The sequence below is a fragment of the Merops nubicus genome, unplaced genomic scaffold (assembly GCF_000691845.1).
Source record: "Merops nubicus isolate BGI_N331 unplaced genomic scaffold, ASM69184v1 scaffold21209, whole genome shotgun sequence".
Lineage (NCBI taxonomy): Eukaryota > Metazoa > Chordata > Aves > Coraciiformes > Meropidae > Merops > Merops nubicus.
In genome coordinates, this window is record NW_008631917.1 from 5,337 (window position 1) to 21,895 (window position 16,559).

The following is a 16,559-nucleotide window of genomic DNA, read 5'->3' on the forward strand; positions in this document are numbered from 1 at the left end:
TACAGTTTAAGAAACTAAAAATAATTCTGCAAGTGGTAATACTGAGAAAATGAACATACATAAAAGGATACAAAACTATACATTTAAGTTACTAGAAATATACTAACTAAAAAATTCTGCAGAGGTGTGAAGTGTCTTGTATAAACTATACAACACATGCCAGTGTAAAGTTATTTAACGCTATACAATTATCTATCTACAAATATTTTGCCTAAATACAAGATCAGCTGCAACTCTTAAACAGTTATCGCCTATACAAAGACAAGTGCTTTCAGGACTTCATTGGAATATACAGACACTGCAATATCTCAAAACAAAAAAATAATCACAAAATAAAAGGTCCAACTTAGAAGTTTTCTTTGCATATCTAGTATAATGCTGTGAAAATCCAGCCAGCAATAATCTTGCTTTTTTATTTGCCCTGTTTCACCCATATTTGAGAGGGACCCAACCCAGAGTCACCAACTTCCCTTTCATTGCTGGCCACAGTCTCCACAGTAGACCACACCAGAAATCTGCATCTTAACACACTTCAGCTATAGGAGCAATCTGGACCTGGGTCCCACTTTGTAAGAGATACTTACCCAGTCAAACACGGGGCAGAAGGAACCAGCTCCCACGCGTGACCATGTCCGTGCATCACTTCCAAGGTTTCTGAAGAGCGGGATGCTGAGCAGACCCCTTCCCTACAGCACTGCCACAAGTGGGACTGATGCTCTGATCAGTACAGGGGATTGGCAGAAGTGGGCCTGGACAGGGGATTACTGCTGCTTTCCAGGATTTCCCAGGTACAGCACAGAGGCCCAGCACTTCTCTAACCCCTTGCAGGCTCAGTGTAACCTTCACTGAATCCATCCTGCGGAAGCAAAGCCGATATCAACGACATTCAACCTGTCCCAGGTCTGGCCATCTCTTCAGAACAAAGGGCAACATTTTAAACACCATCCCTGCTCCCAAAATACAGGGTTACAGTTGAAGAAAGTCCTGAGAACTCAAAGGAATTTAATGTCTCATGATGTCTTAAATGGGATCAACCTTCTGCATCACACACCTGTATTTCTAACACAATGCAAGGCAGATACACCAAATATGACACAGCAGGGAAACTTCCTTGGCACAGCCGGTGCTTTTTTGGACAGGTTTAAGTCAATAGAATGAGATTCTGGTCAGATGTCTAGGGCATGGGAAGTATCAGCAAAGGCTCTGCCAATCTAAGAAAAGAATCGTGGTAGATGGTATTAAGCCTATAGTCATTCCTACTAAAATTCTTGCCTCAGAAAAGTTTCAGGTAACCTGAACTAACTTTGACCAAGGAACAAAAAAAAGTCAGACTTCTATTTCAGTAATTTCAAAAGCTGCCAGGAGTGCTGGAAAGCCTGACCTGACAGGGGGTGGTTGTTCCCCTTACTGACATCTGGGTAGAAAGGATAGAGCTCACCTGAGCTAGCATCAGTGTCTCACAGCTGGAAGCTGAAAACAAGTTAGCTGTACCTCTTTGAGGAGGAAGAAGGAAAAAGCACCATTCAGCCTTCTCAGACTATTTGATGGCACCATGCAGAAGCAGAGACCTGCAGCTCCAGAAGCCCATTGATAACATTAAGTGAGAATCAGCATGAGAAGTGTGACCAGCATAAATTAAACCCTCTGGCAGATGGATCTGTTCTACAGTTCTTCCTGGTTTGAGCATTCCTAAGCAGTACAAAGAGTTTAAATGTTAGGCTTTAATTTTCTTTCAGAAAAGACGTGCTGGCTACAACAGTCTCATCTGCAAGCATTTCCCCACAGATGATTTTGCTGGACATGATTCTTCTTCCCAAGTTAAGATACACAGGGGCACAGCAAAAACTTTCAGTATCATGAATACACGGAACACTACCTAGTATGTGCCACGTGGAACTTCCACACCACCAAATGAGATTTCACCATGTGTCACCAAGAATCAGGTACAACTGTGATTGAAACAGGACCAGTATGTTACAGTTTGCTGTATCAGTACTTGTCAGAACATCAGCCAGACACCTGTGCCTCTCAGGTCCCAGCCAGAGAACAAGCAGGTTTCATACCACAACTTACCCATATTCATTTCATCTACTAGCCAAAGATGGAAAGAGAACGTCCACATAATCAGTCAGCAGCTAATTCTGTGCATCTTGCAGGTGCAATGTGAGCGTCTTGCAAACATGTAACCCTTGTGCATTTGGGCATTTCAGAAGAACAAGATGAAGGTGTGTAAGACCTGATAAAACCCACCTGAGTTTATCTAGTAAATGTTTTCACAGAACAAAATAGAAAACAAACCAAGACAGTGTATTATCTGGGTTCTCATAATAGAAGAGGACCACCCACAGCAGAGTTCAGGAAAGGGCCTGAGTAATTGCACTTTAAATCATGGCAGGCACAGGCAACAAACTCCACATGCATACGGTCACAAAGACTGCTGCCCTGATGCTAGCAGGGTATGCAACGTCTGTCTGCCTATATCCCCCAAGTAGGGGATATCCTGACACCTAGCACAGTACACAACCCCATGCCAGTGTAGCTTTGCTAGGACTGCCTAGAGGTCTGGGTATTTTAAAATGTCTTAGGAACAAGCTACCATGTTGTTGTTGAAGACCACAGCCAGTAAGCTTCAAGCAGGAGATGGCTCAGAGGCACATGCACACACATGCTTTTCCTCCAACAGCTCTTAGAAACTGCTGTGTGTCTTGTCTTACCCTACCCCCCTCAGTGCCTTCTTTTAAAATGCTGATTTAGAGATAAATTAATCATTCTAAGGAAAAAAAAAAAAATGGTTTTCTTACTGTTATTCTTTGTGAAGTCTTAAAGCAACTACTTATATTATGAAAAGAACATGCCCAATGAAAGTTGTACTTGGAAAAGACTAAATGAAACCTGAACTAGAGCTGGGGATGTAGTTCAGTATCTCAACAAGTAAACAGAAGCTTTATTTAACTAAGAAGTCCAGGCATCTCCTACTAAGACCAACCAGAAGATTACCATTGACTTTACAGAGATTTAGACAGGGCTCAGATAAGGAAAGTCAGCTTTCAAATGCAGAGGCCTTGTGTGCTGACTTTCTGTAGGGCTTTGTGTTTCTGCTCCAGTCACACTGAGACTTTGGTTAAAAGAGGGCTTGAAGCTGGACAGTGGTTCAGTGAGGCAGGTTGGTCAAGTGAATTAATAGCAGACACCCCAGGCTTTGGGCAACTCTGTCTAAAGCCCTGCGAACAGATTTTAAAGCTGTTCCTCTCTTTTCATTAAGGCTGACTGATTAAAAAGCCAGTCCAAAATTCAAAAGCACAGTCAAAACTATTCTCTGACCACATAATGCATCATCATCAGGACTAAAACCAGGCAGGTGTTTTTAAATTCATCCACTTATTGCAATGTCTACTTCTTAGACTTTGAACTCGGCACCTTCCCTGACATTGTGAAATTCTTGGGTAATTCACACATGACACAGAACTAAAGAAGGAAAACCAATTTCAGCTGTATTGACCAAGTATCCTGTTTTCCCATAACAGCTCATATTTTTACCAATATAGCAACAAACCCTTTGCCAGTGGTTTGGAATGAAAGTTACAGCAGGTATATATTTGCAGGCGTGTGGATGGTCTAACCTGTTGGAAAAAAAAAACAAAAACAAAACCACAAAAAAACCCAAAACCCAATCTCCAAAACAGAGCACTGAAACCATTGCGCATTGAAAAGGAACATTGTACACATCCACTGCTCCCCATACACAAGTCACAAGTGCAATATCCTTTGAAAACAATTGCTCCTCAAAGGAAATCTAAAGAGGCATATTTTTTAGTGTTATGTTCAGTAAGAGAATGTGAGCATGTGCTGGAAATCATAGGTTGGAATTTTTTGTAATATTTTTTTTTTTATAAGGCAAGAGGTTTATGTTCCAGAAAAATAGATGGGCTAAAGAATGAAGAAATGTTTTGAAAATGACACATTCTTTCAAGTTTCAGTCTCATTTGACATACATATTACAAAATAAAGATTTTTAAAAGTGCTATATGCTTTGTAAGTCTCATCACAATATGTAAAGCAAAATTTTACACTTGCTGCCTAAGACAAAATGTTAGTGGCAGTGTTAGCGGTAGATTAGACTCTCTCATTTCCCTCAATGTCTTGGACAACCTCCTTCATCACACTTGAAGAACAAACAAACAAACCCACCCCACCCTACAGATATTCCAGAATCATTTACAGTCATCTTCTAAAGTAACAGACTCCATGAAGTTGATGACAGTTCACTAGCAGCTTGCTTGATACCAAACCCAAGGCTTATTCTACCCAGTATCCTGTGGCTCTTTGATCAGCCAGTTTGAGACAAAATCTTGAGAGGTATGCAACCATGATGACATTGACAGATATGCCAAAGGGATTTTAAAAAAATTTCAACAAAAAAGAAATGTAAAAAAATTCATCCACCAGACCTCAGCGCTCAGCTGATTTTAAAAAGGTAGAGCAGTTTGCAGTAAACAATGATATTTTAAATCTTCAAGGACATACAGAAACACCCCTCCCCCCCCAGCAATCAGACGTGAAGGATTTCTGCAGCACAGTCTTCTGGTTCTGTGTAATGTGAAGAGTTTGTGTCTGAATGGTGAACCCCAAGCATTTCTTTACTTTCGAAGTTTGGCTCCATTAGTGCAGGTTTTTCAAAAATATTCTTTTTGCTAGTTTCTGGACAGTTTTGTACATATATTACTCGGTTATAAGCTTTAAGTCTCTTCCACAGCTGCACGTACACTTTGCATTGTACGTACATGAACAGAAGTCCTCCAGTGAAACCAATAGCCACAACCACCAGCTTAGTCCAAAATGGCCACTCTAAAATCCCTGGAAGAAAGAAAATACAAAAATGAAGAAAGAAAAAGGACCTGGTCAATACTGGCTGGATTACATCGTATCTCTCAAAAACACCCTGTAAAGAAGCTATCACAGAGTTTGGGCCAGGCAAACTATTCTTATTTTGCTGTTTTTCTTGTTTGCTCCCCCCAGCTTCAAGTCAAACATATCCAGATTTTTATTTGACATATCACATTTAGCCTCTCCCACCAGAGGAGAAACAAAACAATTGCTTCTCTGTGTCTAGGCATTTGTGCAGCACAATCACAAACAAAGTCAAGTCAACAGCCAGTAATATGTTTAAGTCCCTTTTTAAAGTCCTGACTTTAAACAAAAAATGGATCAGATTATGAGAGGAATTCTATGGCATGGTTTCCTCTTCATAGCAGGAGACCCAACTCAGTGATCCAAGAGGTCTGTTCCACTCTGTGATCACCCAGTATATAGAGTCATAGTCATTAAACTCAAGAGGGAACAATTGTTACCATCTAGCCTGGTAACTATCTGCATGTTTTTTATGCAGACCAGACAATTTCAGTTTCATCAGATGCAGTAACTTGTAGTTGTAGTGTCTACATGCAAAAACTACAAGTGTTGGAAATGCTGAAGCTTTCACCCTGTCAGGCTTATGTTCCATCATTAAAACTGACCACCACTACTTTTCCTGAATTTGTCTAGCTTGAACTTTTAGACACTGGAACTTGTGATATCTATCAACTAGTTTTAAATGAGAGACACTTCATTTTATCTATTTTCTATCTAGCCTCTTCAAAGATAAGCAGCATCACACGATGGATACAAAACCACGAATAAAATCATGGCCTTCCAAGCCTTCACAGCTTTTACCAAGCTACAGCCCAGTGATCTTTTTGAAACGTGTGGCAGTGTAGGAGAAATGAAAATATTTCAGTCTCAAAATACAAAGGGCACTGGAGCACAACTACCAACAAAATCCAACCTGTGATTAATACCTGAACCTCTAATTCACAAATGAGCTGTCTGATGCCATCTGTAGGCAGTGATATTATATAATTGCCCCTGTACATGAATGCATACCCCCACATTCCCCACACCCCACAGCTCATTACAGCTCTCCCCAGATTTGGAATCCAAGCGAAGGGAGCAAAGAAGGCACTATCACACCTACTGAATATTCACCACACTACTGCTCCTATTCATGTTTATCTAATGTATTTATTGGCAAAAATAATCTGGAGATGATAAAAATCTTTGAAAGTGTATGCTTTTCATTATCATATGGAATCCTTACACTGAAAAGGCCAACAATTTTCACCATACATGGAAGAGATGGGGTTGGATGGAACAGAAACTAGAATATTTCATCCAAAGCAGCTTCCTGACTGAAGTCATGAACAATCAAACTGTAGCCCAAACGAGAAATGACAGCAAATCTGTTCAGTTCAAAGCATCATTCTGTGGATTTGCAGGTTTATCAGTGCTCAGCTGCCTCCCCCAGATAATGCTCTTCAATTACAAGCAAAACATTTTCCACCTGCATGTCCAGTTGGCCTGCAATGCTCTGTAAGCAAGGACAGCTCACTTTCCAACGGCTTCCAGCCCTGGTGGATACCCTGTCCCTTCTATCCTCACCTTAAGGGGCAGCTCAGCTTCTTAAGAAACAGTTCTGTGACAGCTGCAAATTTGCAGCCCAGCATACCCAGGTTTCAGTCTGACATGTTTACAGCAGGCATACTAAAGGGAACTTACTGTTCAAGAAGTTGAGACATCCCCGCAGTGTGGTGGCAGCCCCTACATGAATTGCAGTGCACCTCATCTCAGTTGCATGAACTGGAGTCCTAAGAATCAATCTGAATTTCTTCTGTCTCAGGCACAATCACTCATAAAAATTTCTCCAGTCTAACATGGTTCTCACAGGAAACTTGTGCTTCACAGATGACAGGTTAGAAAGAAAACTATTGATTTACCTCAAAGATTTGGATTTAGGTTCCTCTTCTCTTTTTAAAAACAGTTCTGATTTTGCCTAGTAAAAAGGCAGCCATAGGCCCAAACAAATTCTTATATCCTTATCTGCTCAGTAAGTGTTACAATACAAAACTAAACTAGCTATTTTGTGTCTGGCTACATTGGATTAGCTCTCATATCTCTGCATTTCACTAGTGCAAACTAAACGGACTTGACATAGACTTAAAAAGCACCCACAGATGAATTTACTCTGATTTAACTAAATCATTTTAGAACTGTGCTTTGAAACCAACTCAACCTCAGGCTAAAACTGACTAGCCTAAGTATAAACATTACCTGCACACTCCTGCTCTGCATCCTCTCTGCATTCACAATAAACAGTTATTCCAAAGAGTAAGTGGGAAGTTAAGCAAGTAACATACCAGTAGTCTGTCCCTGTTTAATCTCTTCAGCAGTCCTGTCTATCAGGACGTAGAGAGACCACACAACGCAGGTGATGGCAATGATATGGAATGTTACAGAGCACATGATCTTCCTCCTCTCACTGGCCGTCATCTGCAGCTTCTCCCACTGGCAAGAAACCCGGAAGCAGAGCAAGAAATTAGGTGTTTATGGTAGTTACTAGAGAATATAAAAAGAGAACACTGATAAGAACACAAGTCAGGCAGGAGACCCATCTCCTCCTAACACGGATTTTAAAATTCAGATGGTGCTACCACTGTGACCACAGTGTGTGCGACGGCTGGCAGCTCGCCCTGCTCTGACAGGAGCCATCCTGGTGCTGGACGGGACCTCCACTGCCCAGCTCCCACCCGGAGCCCCAGCACAATGGCACTGCACCCCACTTACCCACGCAGGGGCACCTCCAGCACAGAGGGGCCCTATCGCAAGGCCTGGCGCAGTGCAGGCAAGGCTGCTCCTTCCCACGCTCCCCACGCCACAACGGGTACCCACAGCCCCGCCTGAGCACCCCCAGTGGCAAAGGGGACCCCTGCTCAGGCAGGCATTCAGTAAAGCACTGCAATCAAAGTGGCACACAACCCAATGGACCACTGTGACTACAACATGCCACACTGAGCTCTGCCCAGGTTGTTTAGGTCTCAGCTCGAGGCAGTTCTGCTCTCATCTCCTGTACCTGGGGCTTCATTCAGTGCTCACCTATACTAAACACTACTTACAGCAGCAACACCCAGACTTAGTGTTCAGTGTTTGAAATGCACTTAAATACAAGTGCCCTAAGAATATACAATAGAACTGCAATGACAGTGAATTGAGAGGATGTAGCAAATTAGATTCCTAGGCCCACATCTATCAATAATATTTATACAGCCCAAATAGAAGCTACAAAGTCAGGTTGCTGTCATTTAGGAAAGATACAAAAAAACTAGACAATTATTATAGATGATGCTTCTGATATGCAAGGAATTGTTCACAGCCACCTTTTATTTTTTTTAATCTGAGAAACTCAAAAGCTTTTTTTATTTTTTTTTTACAATTTCCCCTATGTTAGGATGAAAGTTTTTGCATGTACAATATACACGCCCCAACACAGCTGCTTGGAACACAGAGCTAAGCTAGGCTTTCCTCTCACTTTTACAAAATGCATGCTGGGGCACGTAAACCTCTCATACACATCCATATGTTTCTAGAAAGGTGCACTGGGTGTCTCCTGGAATAATTTGTAGGAAAAGAGGACTTTGAGAAGGAGGAATAATGTGGAAGACAGTGAGGATGACACGACTGGTATGACTGAGATCACCCACTATCTTGAATTATTGTTTCCATTGCTACAAATACAAGAATGGCTGAAACAGGAGACTTTGTGATCCTTTCTCTTGCCAAAAAACAATCTCTCTGGCCAGTCCAAGCCACATCTCCAGCTCTGTGCTCACCTAAACCTCATCATGGCAGAAGAATTAAGATTTCCAGCAATGACATGCTAGGTTCCTGTCATGCTAGAAAGCTATATTCTTCCAGTCCTCTTAGAAGAAGATTGGACAAAAGTTCCCTTTAGATGTTGTATTTTCAACAGACAATTGCTTTGTATCTAAAAAAGATGTCTACTTTTGATAGAAAATATAAATTATTTTGTTTCAAAAAGTAAGCACATGTGAAATCTATTTGTGAATGTTTTTACAGAGACACAAGGACTGGTGTTTTGACTAATTTCTTCTTTTCTGTTCCACAGCTTGAGCTCCTCCATTAGGCAATACCCACTGTGAACTGCTGGTTCAACAGCCATCAAACTAAACTGCACCAACTCATCTCTTTAAGAGATATGACTGCACAGCGAAAGAGAAGATACTCTGTGAACTATGAACTAGCTCAGAGAGGAAACTAGAATCCTTAGTTCCCTGCTTCATTTTCCTGATGAAACAGCATGCAGAATTTCCCAGTTAAAATAGTTCTGGGTTTTTGAAGTGTTGTTGGGAAAAAAAAAACATATTCAGCAGAAAATGTAATATCATTTTTTTTTTCTTCCCCCCATTGAAATCCTAAAATGGAGCATCCCTCTCTTGTCTCCCCTCATCTTCACTTGAGCTGTGACACATGTTGTTTCTCATCCTCTTCCCTCGGTAACTTACTGTATGAACAGCCCAATGCTGTGATACAACCATAAGATGCTGAGGAAGTTTAATTCCGTTTCTGCCCTGCAGACAAACACAAGCCCTATTATTTGTCCCATCCTGTTCATAATCACCATTTTCAGACTGTTTTCTCCTGACTGACAGGATACCATAACAGCTGAGCTGAAGACACAGAGGCAGTTTATCTTCTGGTTGCAGCTGAACCTCTAAAAAGACTCTTTAAGTATATTTGAGAGGTAAATTCCTTCTTCTCCTTCTGTTTATGGCTCTGTCCTTACTTTCTGGCACCCGGTCTCTCTCTCACAGATGACCTGTTCAGATACAACTAATGATGCTGAGTGACTCATTTCTGAAGGTGCCCAACAGCTTTTTCTCACAGGGCACAAATATTCATAAAACGTTTTCCGCCCACTTCAGGCAGAAAAAGCACAGGAAAAACAGCAGTCAATTGCCAACTACAGCAAATCTTTTAATTGGGATTTAGAAGTAATTTCTTTAATGTCCTATAGCTTGGCTGTGCAAGGTATCATCTGTGCAGGTAACAGAGTCTACGATGGCCAATATTGTAGCTCAGAGGTACTACGTTGCAGTGCCAAGGGACTGCCAAAGAAAAATCTGCAGTTCTTAACAGGCAACGGTTCACCATAGGCATAAGCAGAGGTTGCCCTATCAACCAGACATGCTAAGCTATATACTTTACAGACTATACATTTCTGTAAAAAAATAAGAAGTTTTTAAAATCTGCTCTATTTCCTCCTAGGAGAATTGGATAAGTTCTCATAACAGCTTTTGGATGGCTGCAGTCCAGACTTCCTACCCTATGTGATTGAGACTCATCATAATTGAATTTAATGTTTCTCATTTATTCTAGTTCCAGACTGAGGTTACTGTTATTAACCTCTTCCACTTTGGTTGATGTGGAAGATTTGTCTGTGCTAAGAATACCAGTGACTTCTATCTCAATGGTAAGGACCAATTGAAATTGAAAGCCCAGAGGATGTGGGAGGACAAAAAGGACACAAGGGCAAACCTGGTTTTACAATACCAGTAGCATTCAAGTGCTTAGACACTTGTCACTGAATTTATGAAAGGTACTTCTCTATAAAACAGCAATACAAGTTCTAGCAAGCTGAAGTACTATAATCTAGTCATCCACAGTCTAAGAAGATGTAAAAATGAAACCATACTTATTGGCTGATCTCCTTACACTGTAATATTTTCACTAAAATAGGTTTGCTTCTTTAAAAAAAAAGCTACAAATTTTAACCACACTCAGAAAGTGCAATTTAAAGTAAGTTTAACCTCATAATTTCAAGAGAGCTTAAAAGTCATGCGGATCTCAGAGCAGCAAACCAAAGTAGGTAACAGTCATACAAAACTCCACATTACAAAAAAAAAAAGTGGATTAACTGCAGAGCAAATACCTTTGTGCACCAGCTCTAAACTGTAACTGTAATGAAAAAAAGCAGGGTGTTCATGCACGTATGTATATGTATGGATATTTACAGACAAAGAACTGTCAGCCTACCATAGCTAACCCTCTGAGCTGGATTCCACTGATGTTGAATTTGCCAGGCCAAGTGTTAATTTAAATCCTTTTGCACCTATACAGAACTGACCATATTTACTAAGGAGCTACAGAAACATGACAAATACCTGGGGGCTGCGGAGGGCTCATGGGCAAGGACAGTTTCTTTTCAGCATGGATCTGTGTTTTAAAAAGCATTTTCTTGGGGAAGCAGGTCCTGTGCCTACCTTTCTCAAAGGCTTCAGTTTTGTCTCCATGATGAACTCGTACTTGCACAGTTCACAGCATCGCGTATCTGAGCTCTTGATCCATTGCTGCAGGCAGGCTTGGTGCACAAAATGAAGACTTCCTGTGCAGTGACAGGGGGTAATCAAAGGGCTCTCATCATCTCCTTCACAGTGACATATCCTGAATCAGAAGCAAAGCTGCTCATTAGAAGAGGAAGCAGAAAGGATGTGGGAGAGGCATGTAACATCTGTGATCATACACGGGTGTCCACTGAGGATCCTGAGACATACATATCAAAGGAATGTGTTCCATAAAGGAGCTAAAACTAAAGAACTCCATTGCTGCACAAGCACATACATGGACACAAAATAATTGAGCACAGACAATGCTAACTAGACAGCTGCTTTCTAACAGATGAGGTGTGCACACACAGCCTGACAGAAATGCAATATCCAAAAGAAAAAAAAGGGAAAGAAATGACAACACTTCATCTAGAACATTAGCACTTAACTGAAAAAAGCATTTAAACAGATCAGATAGCACTTCCCAAGATAAAATATGCACAGAGAGGTACAGCTACTCATGGATTACAATCTGAAACAGAAGATAAAACAAAATTGCCAAACCAATGGTGAAACAGCCTGTCCCAGTATCATGAACAGTTAATTTAGACAGCCTGGACTTCTCACAAGAGAAGTAATTATTATTGCTAAGAGACAGATCCATGCTGCAAAAGCTACAGCACTGAATCTCCCCAAAATACACCTACTCTAAATGGACTAAAGGTTTTGCTCTCCAATTCTTACTTTGCAAGGGCTGCTAAGGAAGCATCAGCTCTGCAAAATTTCCCATTTCCCTCACAGCCTAACTGTGCAAACAGCAAAGACACCCAATATAGCGTTACTTCCAGGCACTGGCATTTGATTTCCAGCTTCAATTTATGCACAACCTTTGGGTTGCATCAAACGTCACTAAGTCCTTCTAACCATGTGGAAGAGGTCATGGACTAAAAGGGGGATGGTAAGGAGCTCAGGGAATGAATATAAGTTACTAAGCAAATATGAAGTACATCCTGGCATGCTGCCATCCCTGTCTATTACTGAAATCTCTTACTGATGTGTAGCATCTTGCCTCTTGTGACCTTGCTGATACCTGGCAAGTGGAAATGAAAGAGTGGGTGGATTACAACAGTGTCTTGCTGATGACAAGCCAGTATGGAACTAGATTTTGCTGGTAATGAGTGGGGAAATCAAAGAATATGGGAAGGTGCTAACAAAGCCATCTTCAGAAAGTGCTGTCAGGGAGAAGATTAGGATAGTAAAATGCTAAGTAGAGGGATGGGACGTTGCTCCCTTTCAGACTTGGTGACTTTTGCTCTGATTTTGGAGCTGGGATGGCTCAGAGCTGCAGACAAGCCACCATAAAGACAGGCAGAGCTGGCTATTCCCACCACCTGTGCACATGATTAATTGCCTGTAGTTGGAACAAGGACATCCATCCTTTTTGGACCTCACATTATGGACGTCATGCAGGCCCACCTCTGTAACACCCAATGCTCAGATCTTCCTTTTAACTAAGGCATCCAGAAAGTCCTTTATAATTAAAAGAATGTGGTGGGATACAAACTGCAGGGAAAAGGCAAAAACAAAAAATAAATCTTAAGCTACATTGACCTGGTCTCAGAAGCAATTTCTGTGTTCCTCCTGACTCCTCACCCTCTGGCAGTGACTGTCAGGACAACACATTGCTCACTGAAAGCTATGTTCAGCATGGCCTTTAATATGTGTAGCTGATTCTCTCATGATATTCCCAGTTTGGGCACCGATAAGAGAAAAATACTATCTCAGAACCCCAAACCTAAAACAAACTGCAAGAGAATTTATTTGACTCCGAAGGAAACTCTTTTGCTTAGTAGGCTTGTTAAGTGCATCAGAGGGGTGCAAAACAGCAGAGAGAAGGCTGCATGCTTCAAATCACACATATTAAAGCAAGGTGAGGAGGTGAAAGAAAAGACAGAAACAGCACAAAGGCAGGGGAAAGCAGAAGGGCCACCACTGCACGTGGGAGGGCTCAAAAGTAGGTGGTTCTCTGGTAAACCAACCTGCAAGTGTCCCCCGATGTGGACACAGGGGAGAGAGGGGGAAATTTTTCTGAGAGGGGGGAAGGGCAGTCAAGGTCACTGTCCTTCTCAACTGAACAGAGCGGCGCCCGCTGCTCTTTTGTTCTCAGTTTCACTGAGGTGCTGTCCTCAAAGACGTCATCGTCTCCCATATCATCAGAACCGAAGTCTGTGCTTTCCACCAGCACGCTGGAGGACTTCTCAGCTTGGAAGTGACTGGAATAGCTCTCCAGTTCATGGAACTTATGCAGGCTGCTGGTGCTGGAGTTGTGGGAGAAGGAGAAAAGGTAACGCAACAGTTTTTTGCTCCTTGAGGTGTCATGGTCCACTTTGTCCTCCAGCAAGGGGATATGTACAGCGCTGTGGTTCTCTGTTCCTCCCGATGCACTTGAGTAGTTGGAGAGGGAAGGGATATAGGAGTGCTTAGAACTGCTAAAAGAAAGAGGCCTTAGATTCAGTGTTTTCCTCTCTTTAAGATGAAACTTGTTAATCCTTAAACACTGCTCTTGAGTTGGGGTCAATTTGCCTTCTGAGCATGTTCGCTCCACATAGTCAAAGCACTCACTGGTGCTCTGTGCCTTCTGGTCCACATCATTGAGAGACTTGGAGAATTTCAGAGTGCGGGTGGGCTTTACATTCTTAGCAGACCTGAGTGCCTGGCCCCGATCCTGCCCACGGGAGTTTCTCTTTGCTGCATGTAACGCATCCTGACAGATTACTGTCACAGTGACCCCTTGTGTCAGAGGGCTCTGGCAGTGAGGATTTTTCAAGACAACAGCAGACTGCACTGGACTGTGATGACAACACTCAGAAAACACTGCACTGGAACTGCATGCAGAACAGTGGAATAAAAGCACAGAAAGTAAAAAACAATTACAAAGGAGAACACGTATAATTAAAAGTGAAGAAATGAGAATTACGGCTAGTGTGGGAATGGCAAACATAGCAGGCCCAAAAATAGTCAGTGGGATTCAACGAAGCAGTGTTAGACAGCAGTCGAGTCAAACAAATGGCATGTTTCATATGGGAACCCCACATCGCTTACTTCCCCATACATGTGCTTCTTCAGTTCTGTTTTTGCTTAATTTGAACCTCATACAAGACTCACTGTAGCCATGCAAACACCACACTTTACCTGCAGATGTCCTGGTTGGATGGCGTAACTGAAGTCCGAGAGAAGCTATGAGGGGCAGAGATAGAGGTTGGACTTCCAGCCTGCAGTGAAATTAAAACAACAAACAAACAAAAGGCAAGTCACAACTCAGAAGAGTTTCCCTTGCATGGCAATCACCTTCAGGGTTAAACACAGCGTATGGAGTCTGGTATCACTCCACATCAGATATTCAAGGACTAGCTGCAACAGAGTGGCATACTGTCAAATGTTAGAAGGGGAGGTCACAGTACCATTCTTGGAAAAGTAGTAATCAGAACAGAAACATTTTCCCCCAAGGTCAAATGCAGCCGTCTCTGGAGTGGAACCTGCCAGCTGTCAAACACTGAACAGAACAATGGCTCAGGAAATGAGCAATGCTACGGCAATTAGAATAATTAGATGGAGGTGTGGGCATATAGTCTAGTTAGAATTTAGCTATCACATAACAGCTAACCCTTCCACTTATAATGATGACAAGACATTAGAGGCTTGTCTTTGGTCGTTTTCTTTTTTTACAAGACCTAATCGTCAGTAATTCAGTAACTCAAACACTATTTGGGGACTTGTTTTCCATACTAGCACATGCACATGAGCACCATCTGCCAAACCAGACAATTCCCTGAAGTCCTCTTTGTACTTTGTGAGGCCTTTCATCCTACTTTTACTGACAGGGTCTTCCAGCTACTTGGAGGTGTGGCAGCAGTCACATTTGTAAGACCCAATAATAGCACAGTGAGAAACAGAATAACTGAAAAATTCAGAACTCAGTTGAACTAACTGGGGAAAAAAAAAAAAGAAAGCAAAGCTCTTGGCATATTTAACAGTTAATAGAGAAGTCTCTAAAACCAATATCGTAAGAACAATCATTGTCTCAGAATTGGGACTTGAAGAACTATTATTTATCAGCCTTTTCTGTGGCTATATTCCACGGGCCACTAACAAACATCTCAGCTCTTTCTAGAGGTTTGGCAAGGAGAAGATGCACACCGATAACCTTGTAACAGAGAGTCTTTGAACCTGGTTCTCCCATGTTCCACAGCTGCTGGATAGCCTGCATGGCTCACCCACTGCTGCAAAACACTGCTTGCATTTCAAAATTCAAACAAAGGTTTACAGCTCTTTTGATCTGCAAAGCAAAGCCTGAAATCCAGGAAGGAACAATGCAATCAGCACAGCAGAAGTGTCAACACCATGCTGGGCTGCACAAAAAGCAGCACAGCCAGCACAGACCTGGGCCAGCCAAGAGCACAAAGCCAGACTGGGAGAGACCTGAGGTCATTAAAGGCGTGTTGCCACAGAAGCATGCTGTGCCCAGCCCTGGACTTCAGCTTGAGACACCAGAGCTAGCTCAGTCATCAATGCTTTGACCACACACACACACACTCAATGTCTGCCTCAGGACTCCTAAAATCTATACTCAATTTATTAAAAGCCCCTATAGTATATTTAAGCAATGCTGCTACAGGCTCTCATAGCAAAAGCATGGCTCCTTGTCACACAATATTCTCTTCTTTCTTTGTGAGATGAGTACACCAGGATACATGTGCTACTTGATAAATACAGATACAACCACCACCTTCTTTGTTATAGGACTCATCAACTAAAATGTTCCTCTAGCCAACAGCGCTACAGAGAGCAATGTTAGCTGGCCTCACACTGGGATGTCTCAGGTGCACTGAGCCTGAAAGAAGGTTATCCATTTACAGCTGGGACTGCAAGACTTGAGGGCAAGACTCCAACACAGGCCTCTTGATCTGTAGCACGTCGTAACTTACTTCCCATCCTACCCAGCTAGCTACATGCACAGAATAAAAACCAAGAGAATACCCCTGGGCCAGAAAGCAAACCAAACTATGTTATGATTGTGGCAAAACAAATTAAGGATTTAAAGATCAATTATTTGTTTTATCCTGGAAATGATGTTGGTTTTTTGTTTTTTTTTTTTTTTTTTTTACATTTCTTACACTTCACACCACTTGCACTTGCTAATGACACAGGATGCTGATCATGCAGTGAGATGCATTCAATTATAACTTGGAAATTTGCTCTCTATCTGATGCTCAACCTCTCCTAAAATCAGGTACGCATCTGACTTCAAATTCTATCATTTAAAAAGGGATTATGCAGTAATAACTT

General features: G+C 41.9%; 1 protein-coding gene across 1 annotated transcript; it reads right to left on the bottom strand.

Annotated features, from left to right (window-relative positions):
• Positions 1 to 4,549: 4,549 nt before the first annotated feature.
• On the bottom strand, positions 4,550 to 14,485 carry MARCH8 (membrane-associated ring finger (C3HC4) 8, E3 ubiquitin protein ligase; the record flags this gene model as incomplete). The annotated part of the gene is made up of 5 exons (XM_008947765.1): positions 4,550 to 4,854; positions 7,230 to 7,377; positions 11,151 to 11,331; positions 13,253 to 14,098; positions 14,406 to 14,485. Coding segments are annotated over 5 exons (1,560 nt in total), but the record flags the coding sequence as incomplete, so codon positions are not given.
• Between the last annotated feature and the right edge of the window lie 2,074 nt (positions 14,486 to 16,559).